This window comes from Salpingoeca rosetta (genome assembly GCF_000188695.1).
Source record: "Salpingoeca rosetta unplaced genomic scaffold supercont1.15, whole genome shotgun sequence".
Taxonomy (NCBI): domain Eukaryota; class Choanoflagellata; order Craspedida; family Salpingoecidae; genus Salpingoeca; species Salpingoeca rosetta.
This window is the reverse complement of record NW_004754919.1, coordinates 423,874-435,435: the sequence shown is the minus strand read 5'-3', so window position 1 is coordinate 435,435 and position 11,562 is coordinate 423,874. Positions and strand designations below refer to the sequence as shown.

Below are 11,562 nucleotides of genomic sequence, written 5' to 3'. Positions count from 1 at the left end.
TGACTTACATCACTCGCTTCGTGTCGCTTGGTCTGCACTTGGAAAGGCTCGCACCTGCACCGACAATGGCACTGCGTGCCGCAGCCGCTCGCTTCTACTCGTCAGGTGGGCGCTTAATGGATTGGTTTTGAGTTGCGTGTGTGTGTGTGTGCGTGAGGGAGAGAGAGAGAGAGTGTGTGTGTGTGCATGGACATGGTGTTGCGTGAGTGTGTGAGTGTGTGGGCATTATGAGCATCCTCTCACCGACTCCTGCACACGCATGCATGCCGCTGTACTGCGCACAGATCTCCCTGATCACATGATCGTCAACTTCCCCGCGCTTTCCCCCACCATGAAGACCGGTACCCTGCAGCAGTGGAACGTCTCTGTTGGGTGAGTCCCCAAACGTGGAGACACTGTTGTACTTGGTGTGCTTGGTGTGTGTGTATGTGTGTGTATGTGTGTGTGTGTATGACCGGTGTGTGCATGTGGTGTTCGTTTGTGTGTGACCGGTGTGGTGTGTATGTGCCGCTTGGGTTCTTGCGTCCCGGCAAGTCACAGCGGCGAAATCCGTTCTCTGGAATTGCATGCACGCATCTGGAGCATTCACTCACCCTTTGTTTGTGGTGTTTGTGGTTGTGTGCAGCGACGAGGTTGCCACTGGTGATTCCCTTGGCGAGGTCGAGACGGACAAGGCAACCATGTCGTTTGATTCAACAGAGGACGGCTTTGTTGCCAAGCTCTTTGTTGAGGACGGTACCGAGGGCATTGAGATTGGCCAGCCGGTGCTGGTCCTGGTTGACAACAAGGAGGACGTCCCCGCCTTTGAGAACTTTGAACCCCCTGCATTCGAGGTGTGTGGCGTGTAGTGCTGGTTGTTGATTTGGCGTTGTTGTTGTTGTTGGTACTTGCAAGCACGCACGACACGAACAGCGTGCACACACACACACACACACACACACACACACACACACACACACACACACACACACACACACACACACACACACACACACACACACACACACACACACACACACACACACACACACGTTCTCACGGGTTGCAATCACTGAACTACACATCCATCAACACAGGGTGGCGCTGCTGCTGGCGCTGCTGAGGAGAAGAAGGAAGAACCAGCCAAGGCGCCCGAGCCCACGCCTGCCCCCTCCAAGCCCTCCTCTACCCCGGCCCCCGAGACCTCCGCTCCCGCCCCATCTTCGGTGTGTGTGTGTGTGTGTGTGCGCGCGCGTGTGCGTATGAATGTGGGTTTATTTCGTGTGTGTACGCGCGTTTCTGTGCGGGCGCGACTGATGTCCAATTCCGGACAATGCCACGACACCTGCGAACGCACAACGTCGCCTTACCGCGATTGCAACTGCTTCAACCGCCACTTTTTTTCAGAAGTCGTCTGGCGAGCGTGTGTTTGCAAGCCCGCTCGCGCGCAAGCTCGCTGAGCGCGCCTCCATTGCGCTTGAGAACGTTGTTGGCACGGGCCCACGCGGCCGCATCACCAAGGCCGACGTCGACGCTTACCAGGGTTGGTGTGTGTATGTGTGTGTGGGGGGGGGTCTGTTTGTATGTGTGTGTGTGTGTGTGTGTGTGTGTGTGTGTGTGTGTGTGTGTGTGTGTGTGTGTGTGTGTGTGTGTGTGTGCGGGGCCCGGGAAGGTGTTTGGGCACGTGGTTTTTTGGTTTGAAACGTTCGTGGGGTGGGAACGAGTCCCTGCGTTGTGGTGTGTGGTACTTTGTGCGTTTTGGCACTCACAACACATGCCGGTCTTGCTTCCCATGACTTCATCTGCACAGCCGCTGCGCCTGCCGAGTCTACCGCTGCCACCGCCGCCACAGGTGCCGCGTACACAGACATTCCCCTCAGCAACGTCCGCAAGGTACACGTGTGTGTGTGTTATTGTGTGTGTTTGGTGTATGTGTGTGTCGCGGTGTGCATGTCTGTTTCCTTGCGTCCATTCCGTTCTTGCTTCCCTCTTCCTGTCCCCTCCCGTGTCCTCTTCCCTTCCTTTGCGGTACTTTTCAACTCCCCCTGCCCGCCAACAAGTTTCCTCGTGGCGGCGCAGGCCTACCAACCGCATACACCGAGCGGGGCCATCGGTGCCCCCGGCTTCCTCCTCCCATGCTCAAACTGCCGCATGTGCTTATTTCTCCCACTGCGGCGCGTGCTGGCAAAGCCAACAACAACCAACTCTTGTTGTTTTCCTGCCTTTCTGAACATTTTCTGTCCCGCAGTTCCTTCGTCTGCCTCCCTCCCTTCATCCATCCACCTTTCATTCTCTTCCACCTTCCATTCTCTTCATTCGTTCTTTTCCTCCCTCTTCCCGCCCGTTGTCCCAATATTTCCCTCGTCTTGCCCTGTCATCCCATCCCCTCACGTGCAACGCCTCCACCCCCACACCCCTCATCCGCCGCGTTGCCAGGTCATTGCCTCGCGCCTGACGGAGTCCCAAGCAGAACATCCCACACTACTACCTCAACGTCGACGTCTGCGTGGATGAGGTCCTCAACCTCCGCAAGCAGCTCAACGACCAAGGTGTGCACCCTGGTACACGTCTCGTGCGTGGCGTTGGAAGAGTGGCGGGACGTGTATGTCAGCCTTGCTGGTTGCCTGACACGCACGGGCGTGTGCTGCACGGCGCGCCATGGCTCTGTCGCTCATGCACACGCACGCACGCACTCACGCACTCACACGTGCACACTTTTTTTTCTCCAATTCGCAGGCAACGGTGACTACAAGCTCTCCGTCAACGACTTTGTGATCAAGGCATCTTCCCTCGCCCTCAAGGAGGTGCGGTGAACAATGAAGAATCGTCACGCACATGCACGATGACTGCACTGCATCGTAACAGCCGATCCACGCCCCCCCCCCCCCACACACACCTACTCACTCACACGCACACACACACGCACACACACACGCACACACACACGCACACACACACACACACACTCACTCACTCACACACACGCACACACACACACACACACACTCACTCACTCACTCACTCACACACACACACACACACACACACACACACGCACGCACACACACACACGCACACACGCACACACATGCGTACTTGCACGCGCGCAACATTACGCAACTTTGCAGGTGAAGGAGGTGAACTCGTCGTGGATGGACACGGTCATCCGCCAGAACGAGACGGTCGACATCAGCGTCGCCGTCAGCACAGACTCCGGCCTCATCACCCCAATCGTCTTTGACGCAGGTCAGCCTCAGGATCAACACGTGTGTATGATTGTATGTGTGTGTGTGCTTGTGGGTATGTCGGTGCACGTGTGTTTCCTTGCAGCGCTCGCTTCCCTCCTTGCGTCCATTCCGTTCTTGCTTCCCTCTTCCTGTCCCCTCCCGTGTCCTCTTCCCTTCCTTTGCGGTACTTTTCAACTCCCCCTGCCCGCCAACAAGTTTCCTCGTGGCGGCGCAGGCCTACCAACCGCATACACCGAGCGGGGCCATCGGTGCCCCCGGCTTCCTCCTCCCATGCTCAAACTGCCGCATGTGTTTATTTCTCCCACTGCGGCGCGTGCTGGCAAAGCCAACATTCTTTCCACTACCATTTGGTTGTGTCTCCCTTTCTCTTTGGAGCTTTGGCTCTCTTCCTCCCCTGTTCACGCCGCCGCTGCCCTTCTTCCTTCCCTTCATTTTCTCATCCACACTTCCACCTCCTCACCACCACAACCCCCCCTCCCTTCCTTCAAACCTGTGCAGACCTGAAGGGCCTGCGGGAGATTTCGACGGACGTGAAGAACCTTGCTGCCAAGGCGCGCGACAACGCGCTCAAGCCCGAGGAGTACCAGGGCGGCACCTTCACCATCAGCAACCTCGGCATGTTTGGCATTGACCGTTTCACCGCCATCATCAACCCGCCCCAGTCGTGCATCCTCGCTGTTGGCCAGACGGCCCAGCGCGTTGTTGTTGACCCCACGGCAGAGTCTGGCTTTGCCGCCGCAAACTACATGTCCGTCACCCTCTCCTGCGACCACCGCGTCGTCGACGGTGCAGGTGCGCATGTTGTTTGCTGATGTGTGTGTGTTTTGTTGGGGTTGGTGTGTGCGTGCGTGTGTGTCAATTCCGCGTGTTGCATGTTACCTGTGCCGTTTGTTTTGCTTGCTATCGCTTACATTAACGCTTTATCACCACGACCACCACGACCACCACGACCACGACAACAACAACAACAACAACAACAACAACAACAACAACAACAACAACAACAACAACAACAACAACAACAACAACAACAACAACAACAACAATCACAATCACGTCTTTAGTCGGCTCCAAGTGGCTGGCCGCCTTCCGGCGTTACATGGAGGACCCCGTCAAGATGCTGCTGTAACTGATGCTCGCGCTCTTGCAAACCTGTGACCACAACAACCAAATATGAGATGAAGTGGATGTGCCGTGCTGTGGATGTTGTGTGGACGTTGACTCTGAGTGGAGGCAAAGGTGTTTGCTTCCGTTGATTTCCTGTTCCCTTCATTCTGTGTGTGAGTGTGTTTGGTGCGTGGTGGGTGTTTCATTGCATATCAGAGGAGTGGACACGTGAGTGGCGTTAAAAGGTCTGTTGTTGCAAACTCTAGCCTTGGTAAGAGGATTGAGGGGACGCTGGGGGCAACACACACACACACACACACACACACACACACAGACGACAAGCACACACACACAAGTACACAACAACAAGCACAACACAACTGTTGCGGAGGATTTGCTGAATTTTCCATCACCTTTCCCCACCTGCCTTCAAATTTCGGCCGCACAACCGCCAACCAACTAACTGCACACTCGCTTGCCTGCTGCCAACCACGTCCTGCGTCCTGCTCACTGCTCGCGTGTCGCATCGAAGGGTCTTGCGTTGACAGTGTGGGTGGGGGTGGTTGGATCTGGGCCGTGCGAGAACAGGCCAACCATCGTAACAAGTACGCGAGCGATTGCCAGGTCCGCTCCTTGTGCATTTCACCATGCCATTGAACGTCATCAGTATCAACAGCACCAGCATCAGCACACAACACACACACACACACACACACACACACACACACACACACACACACACACACACACACACGCAACACTTGCTCGCCTCCTAGCTGACCCTGAGCGCGTGCTGACATCTTGACCTGCGCGCGCTTGTTTGGTGGACCAGATTTGGAAGTGGAAACGCGCGTGTCAGCTTTCATCTGCCGCAGGACAGCGTTGTTGGTCACGGTGCGGTTCCAACAACAACAACGACAGCCATGTCTTCTTACGAGAAGCAGCACTCGGAGAAGCAACAGCCCGAGGTATGGACATGCTTTATCGCGTATCCATTATGCATTTCATTCCTGTGCGTGCGTGTGCGTGCGTGTGTGCATGACCACAGGCACACCGTCCAGAACCCACACTCACACACATACGTGTCCGCTGTGCCCCCCCCCACACACAACACACAACACACAACACAACACGACAGGGGGTGCAAGCTATGATACGGCGGTTCCTGGACGAGAAACGCGCTCTCTCGTTGCATGTGGAGCGCTTGCAGACGCAGGTGCTTGAGCTGTCGCGTGATCGCGACCGTGCTAACGACGATGTGCAGATTGCCGCCTACGAACTCCAGGTCCTGAAACAACTGCAGGGCGTGGACCACATGCCTGCGCGGCCCGAGCTCACAGAGGAGCAACAACAGCTCTTGATGCAGCTGCTGGAGCCGAAGAAGTATGCCCAAGAGCACCGGCAGCTGCAGCAGATCCTCCAACAGCAATTGCACCAGCAACAAGAACAGCAACAGCAACAACACGAACAACGAGAACAACAAGGACGCCAACAACAACAACAGAAACACGCGTCACCAGATGCTGGCTTTAAGCGGCGGTTCGAGGTGAGCCGACGCCGCACGGAGGTGATTGACGATGGCGAGGAGAGCTTTGCCGATGCTGAGCGAGACGCCATCAGAGACGTGACACGGCAACCAGACGGCACCCTCCCGCACCAGCAGGTGCAGCAGCTTGAGCACGAGCTTAACACCATGCGCGAGCGTGCGGACGACATCATCAACCAGAAGCAGCAGGAAGTGACGGCGCTGCGCCGCCGCATCACAGAGCTCTCCGTCAGCAAAGGCGATCCCCCCGTGTCGCTCGCCCAGCACATGGACGCCGACCTTGTTGCTGCCATGCGTAGGGCTGCGCGGTACGCAGCACCAGCGACAGCGACGGCTGTGGAGCGGCTGCTGCTGCAGATCACCGAGTTTGGCTCCAACCCAAAGACACTCATCCAGTCTGCCAACGCCATTACGCAAGTGGCGGAGGAGGTTGCGTCACGCGCGGCGGAGCTTGGTGGCGCGCAGCCAGACGCCTCGGAGCTCATACGCGTGTGGCGCAGCGATGGCGACGACGGTGGTGGTGATGATGGAGGGGGTGGCGGTGGTGCGCGTGGAGCACACGATGAAGGAGCCCGCATACAGGCGCGCAAGTCTGATCAGCACGGCTGGAAGGAGGATGAGGGTGGCGCTGCTGCCGCTGCCGCTGCTGCGCAGATTGCGGAGCTACAGCAGCAACTCGACGACGCAAACCAGGTGTGTGGACCGTCAAGTCTTTTTTATGTGTGTGTGTGTGTGTGTGTGGAGGGGGATTCGGACATTGTCGCTGCAGACACATACACACACACACACACGCACACACACACATACACACACACACTGCGTCGCGTGTGCTGACACGTGCCTGTCTGGCCTGCTTCCACTGTGCTTTCGTCGCGCACCCACAGCGGGTGCAAGAGCTGGAAACACAACTGCACAGCACAGACGGCGCGCGGCGAGAGTGCGAGGTACCTTCATATGTGTGTGTGTGTGTACGTACTCATGTTTGTGCCTTGTGGTTGCATCTCTGAGGCACTGAATTGCCCACGCGTATTTTGACCTGTTCGCACTCCTTCCACTCATACACGTGTCCTTCCCTGCTCTTCTCACACTCCCCTGTGTTTCTGCTCAGTCGCTGGCGGTTGAGCTGCAAGAGGATAATGAGCAGTTGCGGTCAACACTCGAGCACGTCACTGCGCAGTTTAAGCACAAGGCCGAGGAGGCGGAGCAGCTGGTGCAGGCCTGCCACGAACTCAAAGGTTTCGTGTCTCTTTCGTATGTGTGCGTGCGTGCGTGCGTGTGCTTGTTTGTTTGTATGTGTGCATGTGTTTGTTTGTTTGTGTGTGTGTGTGTTTGTGCGCGCAGTTTGACGTGCGTGTGTGTGCATGCAGCCATTCGTGTTTGCGAGTGTGAGCTATGTTGCAGTTGTTGTCATGGTATGACTGGCGTGACGCACCCTTCATGCACCCTTCATGCACCCTTCGTGCACTCGTTTGGTGCGCAAGACAACACATCATCTTCACTCCCCACACACCTTCACCACCATCCTCCAACCCATGCTTGCAGGCACGCTTGACCGGCAATACCACACCATCATCATGGGGGAGACGAACATCGAGGTGCTGCAGCGTGATCTGGACATGCTCACCCGCCGCTACTCAGGGCTGCTCACCGCCCACCCAGCACAGGTACCCGCATGCGCGCCGTGCTTTGTGTTGTGTGTGTGTGTGTGTGTGTGTGTGTGTGACTGCATTTGATCCTCTTCCCTTTCTCTTTCTCTACCTTACCCCTACCTTCCCCCCTTCCTGCCTCTTGACCCACTGTTTCACCCGTTCACGTTAACCACCCGCCTCCCCTTTTCCTCTCCGATTCCCCGACCAACAGGAGTCTGCGCAGCTGAGCGAGAGCTTCGACGAGTTTCAGCACACGCTGCGCACGTACGAGGCGCGGTTTGCACGTCTGACGCAGACGAACGTCGACCTGCAACATGTGCTGGACGTGCGAACGAGGGAGGTGCACAAGACACAGGAGGCGCTTGACAGCATGCGCATGTCTCTACAGCGCACACGGGTGCAGTTTGATGACCTGTTTGCCGCACACTGCTCGGTCAACGAGGCGTTTAAGGAGGGGAAACGGACGACACGCGAGCTGAAGGCGGAGGTGGAGCGTTTGCGTGGGGACGCAAGACGCGCAGAGGACCAGGAGAAGGAATTGCGTCATGCGCGTGTAGAGTTGCGTCAGGGAGAGCAGGCGGTGGCGCGTCTGCAGCAGCGCGTCAGCTTCCTCGTGGCAGAGCTCAACAAAGAGCATGAAAAGTGCAAACGCCTGGAAATGCGCGTGCAACAACTCACCCCATCCCGACAACAACAACAACAACAACAACAACAACAACAACAACAACAACAACAACAACAACAACACGTGCATGGTCGTGTGAGCGGGCCAGCGTCGTCGTCACCTGCGTTGGCGCGGCACAACAGCGCCCCGCGATTGCTGTCCACCTCAGACAACGGAACAGAGGACGCGTGGTCGGTGTCCGATGAGAGCGAAGGAGACCCGTCTGTTCGCCAGCAAGCAAAGACAACAGCAGCAGCTGCTGCTGGTGATGATGGTGATGGCAGTGATGGTAGTGCGAGTCGACGACGACGGTCGCGCCGGAGTCACCCAGCAGTGCTGCACAGGCAGGAGTCACGCTACAGCAGCAGCGACAACGACGCGTTCCGCGCAGCCATATACGGAGATGACGCACCCGCGCATGCACACGGCGATGTCGATGATGTGCAGCACCAGCATGAGCACGAGCGCGGGCGTGTGTTGCACAGACACGCGGCGGTGGCGACGCAGGAGGAGGGACATCACGCCGATTTCCAACAAGGAGTCGATGGCACGCACCTGCACGCGCAGCCACGAACCCGTGCTCGCGGGGACACGCAGCAGTCGTACCAGCCGTCGCTGTTGGCCGACTCTGACCGCCAATCGCAACCACGCCAGCATCGAGAGGATGGGGAGCAGGAGCAGATGGGCAGAGACGGCGAGCGGCACTGGTACGTTGAGGAGATGGAGCTGTTGCGCAAGGAACTGCACACGTTGCGTGTGAACAACGATGAGTTGCGCGAGGACAAGAGGCAGCTCCAGGACAAGCTAGGCTCCATCAAGGAGGAGCTAACACAGTGGGAGAACAACTACAACCAGCTGGCCAACGAATTGCATCATGAGCAGGGCGTGCTGACGGAGCGGGTGAAGGAGCACTTGCAGCGGGCAGACACCATGCTGGCCCGCAACACGGCCACGCGCGACGGTGACGGTGAAGGGGGTGGTGACGAGGGCGCTGCAACAGCAGAGGAGGCAGAGGAGAACGCGGGGAAGATGGCATCAATGTCCAAGACGGCACCGCCCCCTGGCGTGCAGCGGCAACAGGACTCGTGCACCATTCGCATGGACGCGCTGCTCAGCGCGCGCCGCGAGCTCAAGGCAGTGACTTCTGAGCGGCAGGCGCTGGTGACGCTGCGACTGGCGATGGACAAGCAGCTGCAGCACTTGCAGGACGCGCTGGAGGCAACGCTGCAGAGCGAAGAGAAGTTGCACGAGGAGAACACAGCGCTGCACCAGCAGCTGGACACGCGTGTGGAGGAGCTGGCGCGGGCGAAGAAGACTGTGGTGGAGTTGCGACAGGAAAGAGACAGCGCAGCGGAGGCGCGGGCAACGCTGGCGCAGGAGGTTGAAGGGCTGCATGCACGCATCGACAGGCTTGCGGCTGAGAAGGACAGCGCGATGGACGAGAAGCAGCGCCTTGAAGCGAAGGTGAAACACGTGGAGGAGGAGTACAAGGCGGAGATGGAGGACGTGCGTGGCGAGCTGCGAGAGGCGACACGACAGGTGGGCAGGATGAAGGCGTTTGAGCTTGAGTTGGAGGGCGCAAAGGAGGAGAAGGAGAGAATACGCGATGAGATTACGCGCATGCGGGACGACCACGCGCGGGTGGTGGAGGACCTTCGCGCCAAGGTGGACGTGCTTGAGGCAGACAGGCGGCAGCTGCAGCGCGCCAACAGCGACATGAAGGCGAGCCTCGACCAGCACATGGTGGAGCACCGCAGCCTGACCACTCTGTACGAGGAGACGCGTGAGCGCATGGCGCAGCTGGAGAAAAATGCATCCTCGCCAACGCCGTCGTACCGCGATTTGCTGGCCAAGGACTTGTTGGACGCAAAGCAGCGGCTCAGCGGCATTGAGACGCAGCTCAATCAGGCGCTCGTGGAGAGGGACGAACTCCAGGCCAAGCTCAAGGTGTGTGCTTATGTGTGTATGTGTATGTGTGTGTGTGTGTGAGGGGGGGGGTGGTTGCGAGGGTGAGGGTGTGAGTGTGTGTGAATGTGTGTGTGTGAGTGTGTGTGAATGTGTGTGTGTGTGTGTGGGCGTGTGAGTGTGTGTGTTTGTCTCTCTCTCTCTCTCTCTATGTGTGTGTTGGACAGTGATGCTGGAAAACAATCATCTCCCAAATGCGCGTCCTTTCATGACCGGACACGTGTGACATGTTGTTGTGCTGCTACTTCGTCACGCATTAACCCATCCACTCCCCTCCCCTGCCCTTGTTTCAGACGAGCGATGCTGCGCTGGCGAAGACGCGCCAGGAGCTGCGCGAACTCGAAGAAGCGCACGAGCAGGAAGTTGACTCGCTCTCACGTACGCAAAGTGCTGATGGTGGTGTTTGTGGTAGCGGTGTTGGTCACGGTTGTCGAACTGATCGTTGTACATCCTGATGTTTTGACACTTGTGTGTGTGTGCATTCATGCGCATGATGTTTGTTGTCGTTGTCTTTCGTCCCCCCCCCCCCGGACAGGCGAGGCGGACACGCGTGTTGCGGAGTTGAGAAAAGACCTCGGCGGGGAAGTGCAGGTGAGAACGGCTATTGTTGTTGGCGTTCACCACCTTGCCTTGCGGCGTACATGCATGGCTCGATACTGGCTTGTTCACCCATGTGCACGCCTGGATCAGCTGTGTGAGAGGAGTCTTGCCACCCCCTCCCTCTTCATACGCTCACACACTCCACGTGTCTCTTCGCCCCAAATGCTCATATCGACACATGTCATCCCCCCCCACCTCCCCGAATTGCCCTCGCAGTTGTTGTCGCGGTCGAATCGGGATTTGCGGCAGCGGCTGGCGGACGCCGAGCAGCTCGTGGTAGTGCGTGATCAGACCATTGCTGAGCTGCAGGTCACGGTGAGTCAACACGGTGGATGGAGGGATGCTTGTTGTGGTAGGTGATGGTGCTGGTGCTGGCGCGTGTTATGATGGTTATGCGCCAATCTAGCAACCGTCTCCTTTGGGGCAGGGGTTGCTGGATATTGTCTGCCAATCACTTCTCACCTCCTGTTCACACACACACACACACATGTACGTACGTACGTATCACACAGGTGGACAAGGTGCAGTCTGAGCTGGCGAGCGTGCGCGACTCGCGTCTTGCGTCGTACCACAATGAGTCGATCATGTCGTCTGTACAGGCGCCGTGGGAGCGATTGAACGAATCCATCGACCCTGTCCTCGACGAGCTGGCCGAGCCAACGCCAAGTAAGGGGGCGAGGTGCAACGCTGCGTGCTCTGTGTGTGTGTGTGTGTCTGCGTGCTCTTGTGTGTGTGTGTGTGTGTGTGTGTGTGTGTGTCTGCGTGCTCTTGTGTGTGTGTGTGTGTGTGTGTGTGTGTGTGTGT

General features: G+C 57.7%; 2 protein-coding genes across 2 annotated transcripts in view; both read left to right on the top strand.

Annotated features, from left to right (window-relative positions):
- Window positions 1-65: 65 nt before the first annotated feature.
- PTSG_05890 (dlat protein) lies at window positions 66-4,420 on the top strand (the record flags this gene model as incomplete). The annotated part of the gene is made up of 11 exons (XM_004992726.1): window positions 66-105; window positions 285-372; window positions 626-842; window positions 1,104-1,211; window positions 1,390-1,522; window positions 1,790-1,872; window positions 2,416-2,473; window positions 2,716-2,783; window positions 3,108-3,225; window positions 3,726-4,019; window positions 4,292-4,420. 11 exons carry the CDS (start codon window positions 66-68, stop codon window positions 4,354-4,356), a joined length of 1,272 nt encoding a protein of 423 aa, XP_004992783.1. The 3' UTR covers window positions 4,357-4,420.
- Window positions 4,421-5,257: 837 nt separating this feature from the next.
- Window positions 5,258-11,562, top strand: part of PTSG_05889 (uncharacterized protein) — a gene marked incomplete at its 5' end in the record, with an annotated part of 7,960 nt that continues 1,655 nt past the window's right edge. The window contains 9 exons of the mRNA XM_004992725.1: window positions 5,258-5,302; window positions 5,473-6,573; window positions 6,989-7,115; window positions 7,423-7,544; window positions 7,741-10,140; window positions 10,452-10,536; window positions 10,694-10,749; window positions 10,975-11,073; window positions 11,271-11,424. Of these exons, the coding sequence (XP_004992782.1) occupies window positions 5,258-5,302; window positions 5,473-6,573; window positions 6,989-7,115; window positions 7,423-7,544; window positions 7,741-10,140; window positions 10,452-10,536; window positions 10,694-10,749; window positions 10,975-11,073; window positions 11,271-11,424 (4,189 nt within the window). The remainder of the gene's footprint in view (window positions 5,303-5,472; window positions 6,574-6,988; window positions 7,116-7,422; window positions 7,545-7,740; window positions 10,141-10,451; window positions 10,537-10,693; window positions 10,750-10,974; window positions 11,074-11,270; window positions 11,425-11,562) is intronic.